This window comes from Eriocheir sinensis, chromosome 43 (assembly GCF_024679095.1).
Source record: "Eriocheir sinensis breed Jianghai 21 chromosome 43, ASM2467909v1, whole genome shotgun sequence".
NCBI lineage: Eukaryota > Metazoa > Arthropoda > Malacostraca > Decapoda > Varunidae > Eriocheir > Eriocheir sinensis.
In genome coordinates, this window is record NC_066551.1 from 9,758,738 (window position 1) to 9,774,371 (window position 15,634).

The 15,634-nt window shown below is 41.0% G+C and overlaps 1 protein-coding gene across 5 annotated transcripts in view; it reads right to left on the minus strand.

The window, feature by feature from the left end:
- LOC127010452 (bestrophin-2-like) overlaps nt 1-15,634 on the minus strand; it is a 71,316-nt gene that overhangs the window by 25,771 nt on the left and 29,911 nt on the right. For 2 of the 5 annotated variants that reach the window (XM_050884642.1, XM_050884641.1), the window contains exons 3-8: nt 14,127-14,237; nt 7,034-7,205; nt 6,463-6,592; nt 3,734-3,972; nt 3,051-3,284; nt 1,931-2,167 (exon numbers count right to left, since the gene is read on the minus strand). In XM_050884642.1, the coding sequence (XP_050740599.1) occupies nt 1,931-2,167; nt 3,051-3,284; nt 3,734-3,972; nt 6,463-6,592; nt 7,034-7,205; nt 14,127-14,237 (1,123 nt within the window). Of the gene's footprint in view, nt 1-12; nt 313-1,930; nt 2,168-3,050; nt 3,285-3,733; nt 3,973-4,440; nt 4,563-4,782; nt 6,430-6,462; nt 6,593-7,033; nt 7,206-14,126; nt 14,238-15,634 lie in introns of those variants that run through there. The other 3 variants (XM_050884646.1, XM_050884645.1, XM_050884644.1) reach the window with 3 other exon arrangements.

Genomic DNA, 15,634 nt, shown 5'->3' on the forward strand with positions numbered 1-15,634 from the left:
AAAGACATCAAACACTAGCGAAAGGTGCCAGAGATCCAATACTCCTCCACAATTCTTAAAGTATAAAAGTATGCATTTACCAATGCAGATAAAGGTGACAAAATATTTATTCTGAAGTGTGGCAAAAGATGTTTCTTGATGAACCATCATAAAGATCACAATTATAGCATACGTAATCAGGTGATGGTTCCCTTGCATTGTGAAAACAAAACAAAAAAATATTCTCCTCTTTATGATGTGCTCTTCATGTCTATAAATGTGTTCAACGGATGATCCAAAATAGGCAGGGGCTCCACAGGCCTTTCAGGTGACCTACAAGGACAATACAGAGCTAATGTAGGTACACAGCAAAGTAGTATGTTAAACTTCATCATATGAGCCAGAACTACTGACTTCACAATGACATTCGCGGTGGCGTAGTAGCTCACTTCTACACTGCTGATACTCCTCAGACACAGTGTGCAAGAATTATAATATTATAAGTGTTGGAAAATAACCCACTGTATTACTATTGTGAAAACCATCAAAATATAGCAGATACAATGTGACTGTGATAAACATTTGCATTATATATTCAAATGATATGGTTGGTAATTTTCTAGTTTACCTTTTTCTTCAGTAATGGTTGAGCTATTGTATATAGTTTACCTCCATAACATGTATCAACTTGTGTAATCTTACAAATTTTACTTGAACTTCTGTCAACAGGAACACAGAACTGGACTGTCCATCCTCATACTATGATAGGGCATGGGCAACATCAGTGGTGGGCACGGTTTCGCTAATCCGCTAACAGCTAATTAGCGAAGCTAACTTTTTCATCAGCTGATTAGCATTTTTGCTAACTTTGGAAACAGTTATCAGACCAGTTAGCTTCTGCTAAATATAGTTCCTCCTCCACTAACTTTAAGTCCACTAAAAAAATCATACAGGTTTGTTCTTGTCCGTTGTGGGCAGACAGAGCACTAGTTGACCCGTATGGCACAATAATTCCAGGACTTCCACTTTTGGGTAAAATTTGCCGTAATTGTACAATTATCAGGGAATCTTTTTGGTATTTTTAGGGTAATGCATCTTCCATTTCCAACTTTGAACTCGGGATTTAATAACAAAAGTTCAATATTTTCCACCTGACAAGAAATAAACATAAAATAATAAAAATAAAAGTGTCATTTATGGAAAAAAGGTATATGCTATACCGTTCTGGAAAGCTCTATGCCTAAGCTACAACATATTGAAATTTCAGGTCACTGTTTTTAAGGGTTTTAGAGCCAAAATATTTTACTGTTAGTGAAACAAACTTTTTAATTAGTGGATTACAAGTTAGCAAAGATAAGTTTTCGGTTAGCAATGCCCATCACTGGGCAACACACTGCCTAGCTAAGTACAAAACTGCCAAGTATAAAGAAGTGAAAAGTATGTATTACAGGGTATATGGTGGACACCTCACCCAGTTAGTACATTTTCCCACCCACTTTTTACAGCATGCCACCATGAGAGGTGGAGCATGTGTACTAGGTAAGACTTACTAAAGCTGACTCCTTTTAGGACTGGATACCCTTAGTTTTAATCTACATTCTTATACCATCAGACTGAGCATGATTGTTTTGACACTTGTTTTTTATAATTCTATAAGTCAAAATCAACTGATTCTTGCATATATATGACAAGATGATTTTCAGCTGCAACTAAGTCTGAATGGCATGCCAATGAATGAGGCCTATTGTCACTCATAAGTCATGCTCCTACCTCCCATAAGTGGTAGCCAATGCATTGTCATTGAGTTACATCGGTTTTATAAAAAAAATGGAGTTGTTTTTAGATGCGTATACTTAATGTTTTCCACGTGGAGTTTGCAAACTATGGATCACTGAAGTACAAGGAAAGGCTGCACATAGTTCAGCATGTTGAAACTCATGTTTTCACTTACATTAATTCCAGACATAGATTCTCGAATATCCTCATCATCTTCCTCGAGGATGGGTAGAAACTCCTGATCTTGTTCTGAAACTTCAATGTTAGCAGTGGAGCCTTGGGGTGGCTCTCGTCTAAACTGTTCAGAGGCAATGGTGTAGGGTAGTTCTTGAGGAAACACTTCATCCCAGTACAAATCTTGTATGAGTTCAGGATGTTCACTGTGCATCTCATCCACTATAAGGAATGACACCTGTAATGGTAAATAAAGGCTACAACATTTTCTTGGAGGAATCTTTTCAACATGAAAATTTACAAAATAGATAGTCCAATATTTTCAGATATACCATGGTCTTCCAAACACATCTTTTCAAGAGTAAACTACCTCAAAGGTTAATCAACTTATGAGTATGAATACTCAGCTTTATTAGGTTACAAGACAAATTATTTTCTTTCATTTAAACATCTCTTCTTCATTTTACAAGCATGCTCTACTGGTTACTAGTGAGGAAAATGGTTGTCACTTTGAGTCAGTAGCTTTCTCTTCCTGGTGTTTGGTGAAAACAGCTGAATAGCCAACTGATGAAACTCTGGTAAATTCTAGTCTAAAAACAATTTAGGCAAACTTGAAGGGTCAGAAAACAACAAATTGAGTAATAACTGTTAGATGCCAGAGGCTCAAGATGGAACCACAATCTGTCAGTCTGTTAACTGACAATCTAAATTCTTTCCTTTTGAATGAAGTGGGCATGTGTCTCATCTGTTGTTTATGTCTGCACCCAGAAAGTTGGTGACAGGCAAGTATATCCTAGAACCTGGCATACTTATGATATGCTGGCATTAACTTTGGAAAAGGATGCTTGTAGCTTATGTTGACTTCCTGAGGACATTTTTGGTTCTGTGCACAGTTAGCAAATGTAGTAATACTAAGCATACATTCTTCTGATATTTTTCTTTCTAATACTACACTTCAACTTTTCATATCCTTTACAATTACATACCTTTCATTCCATTTGCTGATTTATTATCACAAGACTAAAGTAATAACTGTTCTCAACTATCACAGAATCAAGTATCAATATTGATGTATCATGAGACAAAAACAAACCTTCTAATTTTGAACCTATTTTACTGACCTGCAAATTTCTATCAACCAGCCAGTTGATCTCAAAGTCGTCATCGTCTTCTCCAAAGGGATTTACTAGAGACTCCGCTACTTTCAACCATCCCATATAGAAGAAAAATTGTAGGAGGGTAAAAATGGGAACATAAAAATCAACTTCATGTTTTGCAATCTTCTGAGATGGATCCAGAAACTGCCTCCCCATAATTGTGGCCAGGAAGAATGAGTATGTGGCCAGTGTGACAACCTGGAAATGAGAAAAGAGTGTCAGAGGTGATTAAAATTTGGTAGGTTTTCTAATGGATGATTACATAATTAAGGATGAAAATGTTGCAGTTCCTAAATGAACATAAAAACAAAAACAATATGGGAAGAGGCATAACCTACCTGCATTTGGGTAAAGGAGTAGATTAGACATTAAACTTATACAAATAATTATATTTATTCATATGAGTATTAGAGCTTTCCCTTGGTCTATCTGGGTGATGTTCAGCATCTTATTCACACAATGACTCATAACCAGTGGTACCGTGCATGAGAGTTTCAAACCCATTACATGACATGCTTTCTCAGCTTCTTAATGTATGTTCATTGAGTGTTAGACCATTACATACATATTACATGGTCCATATGTAGTCCATAGTCCATTACATTTCCTACCCTCCCCCCCAAAAGGAATCATGTTTAGATTTTTACCTGAGTATACACAAGAGGTATGCTGATCCAGTCATAACTAAGCAAGCCTCCACACAACCCACGAAACCTATTTATTTCATCCAGGATAGTTTTAACCGCAAAATCGTCTCGTATCCTCCCCTCCTTCCTGGCCCTAGCGATGATGCTGCCGGCCCACACCAGCGGCATCCAGTACTTGGGGTGGGACGTCTTGGCGTTGAGGTCATCAAATATCTTCTGTTCATTTGCTGTCATGAAGCCTGAAATACAGTTTTTTCAATGAGAGAGAGAGAGAGAGAGAGAGAGAGAGAGAGAGAGAGAGAGAGAGAGAGAGAGAGAGAGAGAGAGAGAGAGAGAGAGAGAGAGAGAGAGAGAGAGAGAGAGAGAGAGAGAGAATTATATATCAAAGAATGGCCTGTATTCTCAAACATTTCAGGGCTTACACACCCACATTTAGTAAGGCTTTCGTAGAGGTGGGTATTTCCATGGATAGTGTTATGAGCCTAGTAATAGTATAGCTTCTGCACCATGAACGTTGAAAACACTAATTGTCTACTTTGTTATCTCTAGATTTTTGTTGTAAGAGCCGAAAGCATCTGACAATACAGGCCTTTAGGATAGATCTCAATGACATATAGCTACACAGTGGAAGGTGGGGCACACTGGGACATAAGGCACTGTGGGACAACCCTGATTCTAGAAGTATTAGTCAAATTTGACTGTTGTACCTCAGGCGACTGAATGTCCTCCCATCAGTGTTTCTACTAATGTTGCTGAGGGATGATGTACAGCATCACATCCTCTGTGGTGAAGGTCTTTGCTCTTTTAACACTCCAAAGTAATTTTTTTGCTGTAAGTGTTGAAGTCTGTGAATCACATGTATCACTCAAAGGTTTTGTGTATATATCATATAAGTAGAACAAGCAACTGTGTGCATTATGATATGTTGCTCTTCCCAAGTACTTCCCTAGTTGTGAATGTAAAGCTACGGTTACACTAGTTAACAAAACGCTTGGAGTCCAACTTTAAAGCTACGGTTACACTAGTCAACGAAACGCTTGGAGTCCAACCTTAAACAGCTGTCCATCAAATTCTATCTTTGGACGAGTGGTTAGACCAGTCCAACCTTGCCCTTGGAGATGTTTAGGTTTCTGCCTTTCCAACGGCGTCAAGACGAAAAGAAGAAAAAGAAGAGGTAGTCAAACGAATGTCTGCTTATTGCCACTATATACATTCTATACAATTTTATTCCTATTTCACTATTGGGAGGTTAGTAACTCCCCTGGTGTCTGCTGCACGTTCTGTGCCAGGCCGAGGGGCCACACACTGCATCACTATGTCATGGAATGCCCTCTCATTGCTAAGTTTAAGCCACGGGACTGCCTTGACCTGCCCCAGACAATTTGTTGGCTCCTGAACCATGATGTCCTCCCTGCTATCCTCAAAGAACACCCTCAGTTTGCACCAAGGTGGTGATGCCGTGTGTGGCAGCCTGAACTACTGCCGTGCTATACAAGGCTGTGATCTCTGCAGTATTTTACTTTAAGGACTAGTATTACTCTATCTCTGTATTCATTCCCATCTAGTGCTTGGGCAATGTTCTCCGTCCCCACATTTTATTGTCTTATTGTCCAGGGGGAGGTACCGCCCCCTCCCTTGTTGTGCTTTCCTTCCTACCATTGTATCTTTAGTTTCATGGTGCTACCTACACATGTATTAATAGTTGTATAATCACACTCTGTCCTGCCTGGGGGTTGGGATGGCATGTTCCTCCCTTCTCCCTTGTTGTTTACCTGCAACAATAAACTATCAATCAATCAAGATATTTTTATACTAATAAATACTTCATCTCTTATGAATGAATAAGCTGTATACTTTCTTTTCAAATATGTCATAAATATGAATACTGTATAACATAGATCTTCAATTTTCTTCCCTTGGATGAGATCCAAGGGAAGGAGTACAACGCTACTGGGCGAGGTATCTTTCCTCCAACCCTACGCTTGGATTCCAAACGAAATCCTCCAACCTTGGACGAAATTCAAGCGAATCGTTGGAATCCAACCATTTCATTGACTAGTGTAACCGTAGCTTAAAACTAAATTTATTTTGAATAATATCACATGGGGCACTGTGGGACACTTAAATCGTGGCACAGTGGGACACTGTCCCACTGGTTGAATTTGATACTGCAATCAAGAAGTATTATAACAAAGGCCTCATAACAAAAGGAAAAGGTGATGAAGGCGACTACGAAGAGTCTTATCTTCAGAGAAAGCACAAATCATTTTTTTTTTCCACAAGTGCCGGATATAGCCTCCATCAAGCTAACATCAAGGTCATTCTCCCCAAGCCTAGCATATGCGGTACAACAAAGAGACAAAATAAGTACCTTAAATTTGATTTGAAATTTGGTTTCAGAAATGTGTACTAGTCATGTTCCAGTGTGCCCCACTTCTTGTCCCAATGTGCCCCCCCTTGGGGAACAGTGGGACTAATTTGAAAATGTTCTTTTATGAGGATCACAGCTTTTCCAAAGAAAGTGCATGATTGTTTCTTATGCACATGACTATTATTGCTGAATGGTGCTATATGCTTTCCATTATTTTAGTTTTGTAATAGCTGTTAAAAAAAGGAGTTATTTTGTTTCAAAGATCTTATTGTCCCACTGTGCCCCACCTTCCCCTATATCTAAAAATCAGTACAAGAACACAACGGCACCACTCCTCCACTTATGCCCAAAGTACGACCTGCTTCTACCAGGTGCTCTAACGTGGGGAAGCGCTTCTTGACGGTGGGGCTGATCATGATGAAGGTGATGATCTCCGTCAGGTTCACGTAGCGCATCACCGTTCGACGCATGAGTCGAGATCGCTCGTCCTGCAACAACGGAAAGGGTCTGAATGGTGCTCTCTTTGTGCACTGTAATAACTAGTATATACATATCTACACATCTCTCCACAGATCTATCTATCTTCACATTTCTACTCAAAAAACCTATTCTTTACAGCTCTTCTGGACCGCCTATGCTTGGACAATGTGTGTGTGTGTGTGTGTGTGTGTGTGTGTGTGTGTGTGTGTGTGTGTGTGTGTGTGTGTGTGTGCTTTATGAGCTTTCTGGATTCTAAAGATTGACCATTCGCAAACAGTGTTTTCTTCCTCCCCCACTCCTTTCACTTTCCACCAATCAAAGTCACACATAACGAAAATAATGATAAACCACTATTCAATATAGGAAAATATGTAGGCCTACTACTATATCCTGATTATTATTAAACCAACCGTAACGAACATAGGGAGTCTCTGGCAGGCGCTACTCACAAGGCCATGGATGGAGGTGGAGACGAAGAGGGCGAGGGAGTCGGGCCACGGGAGGGACATGTACTGCTCCCACCACCGCTGCACCACGATGGACACGTAGAAGCCCAGCACGAACGACAGCGGGATGAAGTCGCTGAAGTATTGGCAGAAAACCGATACCTTCTCGAATAACCTAAAGGAAAGTACAACAACAATATGAAGTATAATGGTGAAAATGACAAAAACTCACACTTTTGAGCGGTCACACTACTACTTCTACTATCACTACTACTACTACTACAACAACTACAACTACAAAAACTACTACTACTACTACTACTATTACTGCTGCCACCACTTCTACTACCACTACTACTACTACTACTGTTAACTACTGATTATTATTATTATTATTATTATTATTATTATTATTATTATTATTATGCTACTGCTACTACTGCTATTACTACTACTACGTACTACTACTACTACTGCAAATAACAACAACAACAATAATAATAATAATAATAATAATAATAATAATAATAATAATAATAATAATAATAATAATAATAATAATAATAATAATAATAATAATAATAATAATAATAATAATAATAATAAAAATAACAATAATAATAATAATAATAATAATAATAATAATAATAATAATAATAATAATAATAATAATAATAACAATAATAACAATAATAATAGTGTTAGGTATGGTAACGTTCAGTAATGAGTGACTTCATGAAGCGATTTTTTTTTTTTTTGTGTGTGTGTGTGTGTCAAAGCAATGTGTTTATGACTACGCTTGTTTTTGTCATACATAAGTAAAATGAAGAATTTAAGAACATAGGAATATGAGGAGGTTGCAAGAGGTTGGTAGTCCTATACACGGCAGCCTATGTAAATCTATCCCCACCTGACCTCATTTTGTTGAAGGAATCCATTGTACTGACACTCACCACACGACTAATGGAACTGTTCCACTCAACCGCCACCCTATTAGTAAACTATTTTTTGTCTATGTACTATTTTGTTTACTTAATTTATTCAACTTTAACCCGTTACTTCGTGTCCTACCCGGCTCTCTTACCACCCAAACCTTCTTAACATCACCCTTATTAAAGCCCTGCATTCGTCTATAAACTTAGATCAAGTCTCCCCGCATCCTTCCCCTTTCCAGAGTATGCAAATTTAAATATTTAAGTCTTTTCCTGATATGACAAGTTTCTCAACACGTGTATAATTTTTGTCATCCTCCTCTGCACATTCTATAGTATCTTGATGTCCATTCGATAGCAAGGAGACCAGAACTGAGCCGCATAAACGAGATGAGGTCTAATAATACTAAACATAGCTTGAGGATGACGTCAGAGCTTCTATTGTTTACGCTCCTTGAAATGCAACCCAGTATCTTGTTTGCACGATTCTTAGCCTAAAATCAATGAGCGCTTTATTTATTGAGCTCATTAAGATTCCTACAGCCGATTCACACCTAGACCTGATTAGGGGAGTGTCACTTTAAGGAATAATTATGTGAAGTGTTATTCCTGCCTACACTCAGAATACTACATTGTTCGACCTTGAACTCCATCTGCCACTTCCCCGCAAAATCATACAATCTGTCTAGTTCATCCTGGAAACCACTGGCGTCCTGACCTGATTTATTACTCTACCGATCTTTGTATCACCCACAGACTTAGTAGCAGCACTAATTGCTATATCCAGATGATTAATATAAGTGATAAAAAAGTGAACCTAATAGCACCAAAACGTGCTGTAGTATTCAGTTTACTGCTGACATTTGAGAAGCACATCCGTTCCATGTCTTCCACTATTGCACAGAAGACAGGCTTACTGCGTAAGTGCTTCAAAACATTTGCTTGTGACTCAACTGTAATAAAATCCTTTTATGCATTCATTTTGCCCCAATTTGAGTATTGTGCTCCTGTTTGGATGTCTGCTGCCAATTGCCATTTAAAGTTACTTGACAGAGCAATCAATTCAATCGAATTTATTTCTCCGGCACTTGTTCTTGATCTTGATCATCGGCGTCAAGTTGGTGCCCTTAGCATTTTATTTAAAAAAAAAAAATTTAAGAATAATCGGCATCCCTTACACAATGCTTTGCCTGATCCTTTTACTCCTGCCCGGGTCACGAGGTTTGCTCTAGTCAAAACGATCTTGCTTTTAATCCAATGAATTTTTGTACGACACAGTTCTCACGATGTTTTCTTCCGTCGTTGACAAGTTTATGGAATCAGTTACCCAATGAGATTGTCCTTTCTGCAGACATTTCTACATTTAAGTCTCGTGTGAATGTCTTTTTGAAACAGTAATTTTATTTTTCCTCCTTTTGGCTTTGACTGGCCAGTTTCTTAACTATTCGTTGCCTTTGCTTCTCTCCAGTACCTTTTGGTATTTTGTGTGATTCAACTTGTTGTATCTGCACCCGGAAGGGAGGCTTTGGTAGCTTATCATAATAATAATGATAATAATAATGATAGTAGTAGTAATAATAATAATAATAATAATAATAATAATAATAATAATAATAATAATAATAATAATAATAATAATAATAATAATAATAATAATACAGAACCCTATGGAACCCCGCTCGTAATACAGCCCCAGTCAGATTTTTATTTTAACCATTGTTTTGTACTCTTTGCTTCCTACTGCTAAGCCACGCCCAAATCCAATTCAGCACTGTCCCATCTATATTCCGTGAGCCTGTAGTTTTACTAGTCCCCGGTGGTGAGGAACTTTATCGAACTAAAATCTAGATATACTGCCATAGTTTTCATCTCTGTCTACCGCTTCAAATATTTTATTATAGAAGGACAAAGGCTTAGTGAGGCATGACCTACCTTATTAAGTGAATCCATGCTGCGTATTATGAACTAATCTTTACCCCTCCACATGGTCCTGGACGCTCCTGGCTATTATCGAATACAATACTTTGTCTACAATTGATGTTCAGCTAATTGGACGGTAGTTAGAAGTCGCTGACATGTCCCCTTTTTTGAAAATCGGTCACTTGGCTTCTTTCCATAGACTAGGCACAAAACCAGAATTTATTGACCTCTTAAACTGATGATCCCTTTGCTCGCGAAAATATTTCGTCAATACCTGACGATTTGTTTTTCTTTAACCTATCAGTTTCATCTTGGACTACCTGCCTAGTAATGACCACATTCCTCAACTTGCCGTTATTCTCGCCTCCATACACCTGCTCTCTCCGGAATGGTCGTTAGATTCTCCTGTGTGAAGACTAGAGGATGTCGTCGTTCAACAGTTTACTCATTCCCTCCCAATCATCAATGGGCTCACCCGTGTCTAGTTTTCAACGGTCCAACTTTCTCCCTTAAGAATCATTTGGGATCACTCTTAGCCTCGTTAGCTATCTTAAGCTCATTTTATTTTTGCTAAGCGGGTGTCCTTTACCAATCCGATTAATTCAACATAATGTTCCTGAGTGAGGTAGGTCTCATCAGTCTTTATTTTCTTAAATTTCCCCTTTAAACTTTAAACCAACTATATCGTGTTTAAGCCTACGTGTCATCGTCATGGCATCTTTGCTCTTCCTCACCCCTTAACAACTACCCTAACTAAATTATTTTAATTTGGCAGTACTTCCATTTGAATAATTTTCTTCACTATATATTATTCTGAATTTCCTTTCAATTAGTATAAATCATACACAAATAAACGGGGGTGAATATCGGCGAACACACACACACACACACACACACACACACACACACACACCTCCCTCCGGTAGCTCAATCGGTAGAGCGCTGCGCTGCAAAGCTTCACGGCCAAACAGGCGGCGGTTCGAGCCCGGCTCAGGCCGGATTCTTTCCATTGACTAGGAGTGGTTACTGTCCCCCCTTGAGCAAGGGGGATGGGATGTGTGGTGTGTAAGGTCTTGGCAGTACCCAGAGATCGACGATAATGAGCACTTGCTCACGTCGGGAGGGTACCTGGGCCCGTACTTATAAAGAATATGTTTCGCTTATGTGAGGCATAAATCAAGAAAATGGCGGACACCGAGACGTAAGGGAAGCATAACCCTTAGGTTTCAACTAAGCGGAACCTAAACTGACTCGCCAGCTACGCACGGGGTGGAGGTAACATTGCATTCCTTAGGTCGACCTAAGCGAAGCTTAACAGTCAAGATGGCAGAGGTAGTGGGTGCGCGTCTGCGGCAGCTGACGACTTTTCGGGCACGAAGAGACGTCCTTGATGAACTTCCGGACCCGGAATTGATCAAGAGGTACCGCCTGGACCGTGCAGGGATACTCTTCGTGACCGATTTGGTGCGTGAGGCCTTGACTGCTCCTACAAACAGAAACCGAGCCCTCTCCCCTGAGATGAAGGTCCTCATAACACTGAGGTATCTTGCTACGGCCAAAATGCAGCAGTGTAGCAGCGACGACTTGGGGCCTTCACAACAGACCGTCAGCAGGGTCACCCGGGAGACTGTACGCCCTTGCACAGCCTCATATAGTGAGACGCTTCATCAAGTTCCCCCTCACTGTGCAAGAAACTCAGGTGAAGCGGCGTGAGTTTGAGGAAATTGCGGGATTCCCTGGTGTGGTAGGGGCAGTAGACGGAACACATGTGAGGATTGTTGCACCCACGCCAACAGTACCCAAAAATACTTTATTTTATTTTATACATATTTCCAATACGTCAATATGCTTTTAACATAAAAATTATACCAAATTCCAACATTTTATTTTGAGTTGGCATCCCTTTCATATGTGCAGCTCAGGGTTTGGCAACGATGTACTAATACTCGCTTATGTCGAGCTGGTTATGTTGAGGGAGTGAAACGTAAGGAGGGGGGTTATGTCTCGTCATTTTTAATACTCGGATATGTCTCAGTTTACGTCTCACATAAATTTCTTTATAAGTACGTCCGCTGCTGGCGAAAGCGAGTCCAACTCGTGATCAGGCCGTGGAAAATTATACACACACACACACACACACACACACACACACACACACACACACACACACACTGTCCGCTCCATAGCTCAGTGGTTTAAAACTCTGCGCTACTGGAGGTCCAAGCCCCGCTCAGGCCGGGATTTTTCCGCTGGCGAAAAGTGGTCAGTGCCTCCACCCCTTGAGCAAGGGAGATGGGGTGTGTGCTGTGTGAAGGTCCTGGCAGTACCCAGAGATCGACAATAATGAGCTTGCTCTTGTCGAGGGGGTATCTGCTGGCAAATGAGGGCCCAACTCGTGATCAGGCCGTGGTGGTGAATTACACACACACACACACACACACACACACACACACACACACACACACACACACACACACACACACACGTCCGGGGCAAGAAGCTACATGTGAGTGAGGGGAAGGTGTGTGGGGACCAGCAGCGGCAGTCATGCACGGTTCCCACTACTCGGTCGATAGTGTTACTAGACTATGTGGGTGGCTGTACCTCTGGTGGGGGGAGGGGGTAGAAAAGACTGTTCATTGCTCACAATTCTCAGTTCTTCTACTTGATGAGGCAGCTGGTTAACTACATATGATTTGGGGGGGCACTTCGATATTTTTTTTTGTCTAAGGATATTTGAGTCAGTTTAATGAGATAAAAGCTATAGGCCTCGCGTTTTGCGGCCTTCCACCTACCATTCTCATGACCTACATGAGTCTTGGCCAACCACAGTAGGCGTGTGTCACCTGTCCATCCAAGGTGACTATATACAGGTATATAATCTTGCGTTCACTCGTGCGTGTCAGGCTCACGTTCACAGTGTCACGCGTTGTATTTAAGACTATTTACGAGGAAATGTGTTGCCTTCCCCTGTGTGTGTGTGTGTGTGTGTGTGTGTGTGTGTGTGTGTGTGTGTGTGTGTGTGTGTGTAATTTACCACGGCCTGATCACGAGTTGGACTCGCTTTCGCCAGCAGCGGACGTACTTATTTTTGTTTCTTTTTTAGGAGCAGCGAGTAGCGGGCTTTTTTTTTTATTATTGTTTTCTTTTTTTGTGTGCCCTTGAGCTGCCTCCTTTGTTGAAAAAAAAAAAAAAAAAAAAACTTCAATCTTCTAGGTAAAAAGGCCCCAAGCTTTGTTGCCCGTCATCCCTGACGAGCTGATGAAATGCGGTACTAATCAAGGCCAGGTAGGGTCACGTAAGGATTCTTCCGTGGGCGGCCCCGCCCTCTGCCTGGCCCTGGTCCCATGCTGCAGGGCAATGACGTCACTAATACCGCACTCGCCCACTGGTTCAATCCAGCTTGACGTCCAATCCTAGGCGCTTCTATCCGGTTATACACCATGGAAAGTTAGGTAAGGTGGCTGGAGAAATCCGCAGACTTATTACGGAGTTGGTGAAGATGGACACTGCCCCGGCGAGGGAGGTCCGCAATGGGCACATACCCCCCTTTCATACAAGTAAAGGATTCAAAAGAACAGACTTGGCATCAACTTCTGTTCTCTTGAATGTTCACTGACTCTGCACCGACCCTCTGTTATGCCACCACTGCAGGCTGACATCCACTGCAGCAGTACCTCAAAACTACCCTACATCTTTATGACATCAATGAATTATCACTTTTAGTTGTTAGCCTACATGTGGTTCCTGTTCTCCAGACACAAGACTCCTCAAGAAGGGATTGTGGAGTTTTAAACTGCAGACACTCGGTAAAATAGACTAAATGGAGATTGATTTTTCACATACCAATCCTTAATAACGCCTCGCTTCCAAAATGAAAATCAAAACAATACCATACAGCTTAGCGGCTACTACTACTACTACTATTACTACTACTACTACTATTACTACTACTACTACTACTACTACTACTACTACTACTACTACTACTACTACTACTATTATAAAAACAAAACAAGTGCCGAGGTATTTATACAATCTTTGTTATTATCCTAAAAATGAAACAACTTTAACACTATATGACCTTATTGGATTATCCATTTATTTAATTAAATTAATTTAAAGGTAATAAATAGCTGACATATGAGAGGTGCGGGGCGGGGCTGACACCGCAGCCGCCACTACCCCACCCGCCACTTTCTCGTGGAAATACTATAGTAATAATAATAGTTCGTTTCACTGACCTCTTCTGCTCATCGCTCAGCGCGAACCTGTACGACAAGTTACAGGCAAAGTACATGCAGCTGTAGGCGAGCAGCTCCGGCCACACCAACTTGTATATGCTGCCCTTCCACCTGCCGAGGGTTATTAAGAGAGGGGGAGGTTAACCGAGGCACTGGTTACACACAAAAACATTCTCTCTCTCTCTCTCTCTCTCTCTCTCTCTCTCTCTCTCTCTCTCTCTCTCTCTCTCTCTCTCTCTTAAAATATATGAAAATATATGTATGAGTGTATGTATTTGTGTATACATGTATCACAAACATCCTCGCAAACAGTGGGTCAGACACTTCAGCTGGCGTGTTGTAGGTGCAAGTAACGCTATACAGTGGAAGGCGACATAATATTCAAAGAGCAAAGTGTGTGTGTGTGTGTGTGTGTGTGTGTGTGTGTGTGTGTGTGTGTGTGTGTGTGCGCGCGTTATGTGCGTTCGTGTGTGTATGGGGGGGGGGGGGGATGTTTGCATGCATCAACATAATCATACCCTGACAAACAATATCATATACAATAAGAAGGAAGGAAAATCTTCACAGTTGTGTCGCTGGGCAAGATAATCCTTTTATTCACTACGTAAAAGTGACACGATGCCGTCCAAACATAAAAATAGGCAACGTACACGCTCCAGCGCCCTCACAGGCAACTGCTATACTGCAAATACAGCGCTGAGCTCAGGAACTGCAGGTATATTTGTCCTGGCTGCTGAGTGTGTGTGAGGGGGGGCGGGGATTGTAACGCAGTAGACGAAGTGTCTCGCCACTGTTTGGTGCGAGTAATTGAATGATTGGCCAATTCTCTCGGAAGTGAAAAAAAAAAAAAGATTGGGAAGCCTCAATCTATATTATATACATAGACACGCCAACATGCCATCCCTTATCAGTGGGCACCCTAATAATGCCACACGAGCCCGCTTTGTGCCTTCACACTGTGAACTGGCCACGGCAGCGCGGCCCAGACCGTGTAACTCACCCCGGGCGGGAAGGTCAGGGCTGCGGCATGCGGCGCGATCTCGGCCACAGGGCAGGCCGCAGGCTCATGGGCTTGATGGGATCACACACATACACTTAGGTAAGTAACTGTATCTCTCTCTCTCTCTCTCTCTCTCTCTCTCTCTCTCTCTCTCTCTCTCTCTCTCTCTCTCTCTCTCTCTCTCTCTCTCTCTCTCTCTCTCTCTCTCTCTCTCTCTCTCTCTCTCTCTCTCTCAAGAAATGGGAACATGCTGGTATGAAATAATCTGCCATTTTTTCACATGTAAAAAGTAATTGGTATTATTAAGAAAATGTATTGCTGTCGAGACCAGTAATTGTGTACGGTATTCCAAGAAGTATAAGTATAAGAAGCAGAAGTATAAGTGATATCAGGTTGTGACTTTTAGATTATAACTTCTCATCGATGGAAATCGAGGGGAGGGTCCGTGGCATCCACTAGGTATTCAAAAGGTCCGTAACTCTCAAAAGGTTAAGAAAGATTGGGGAGA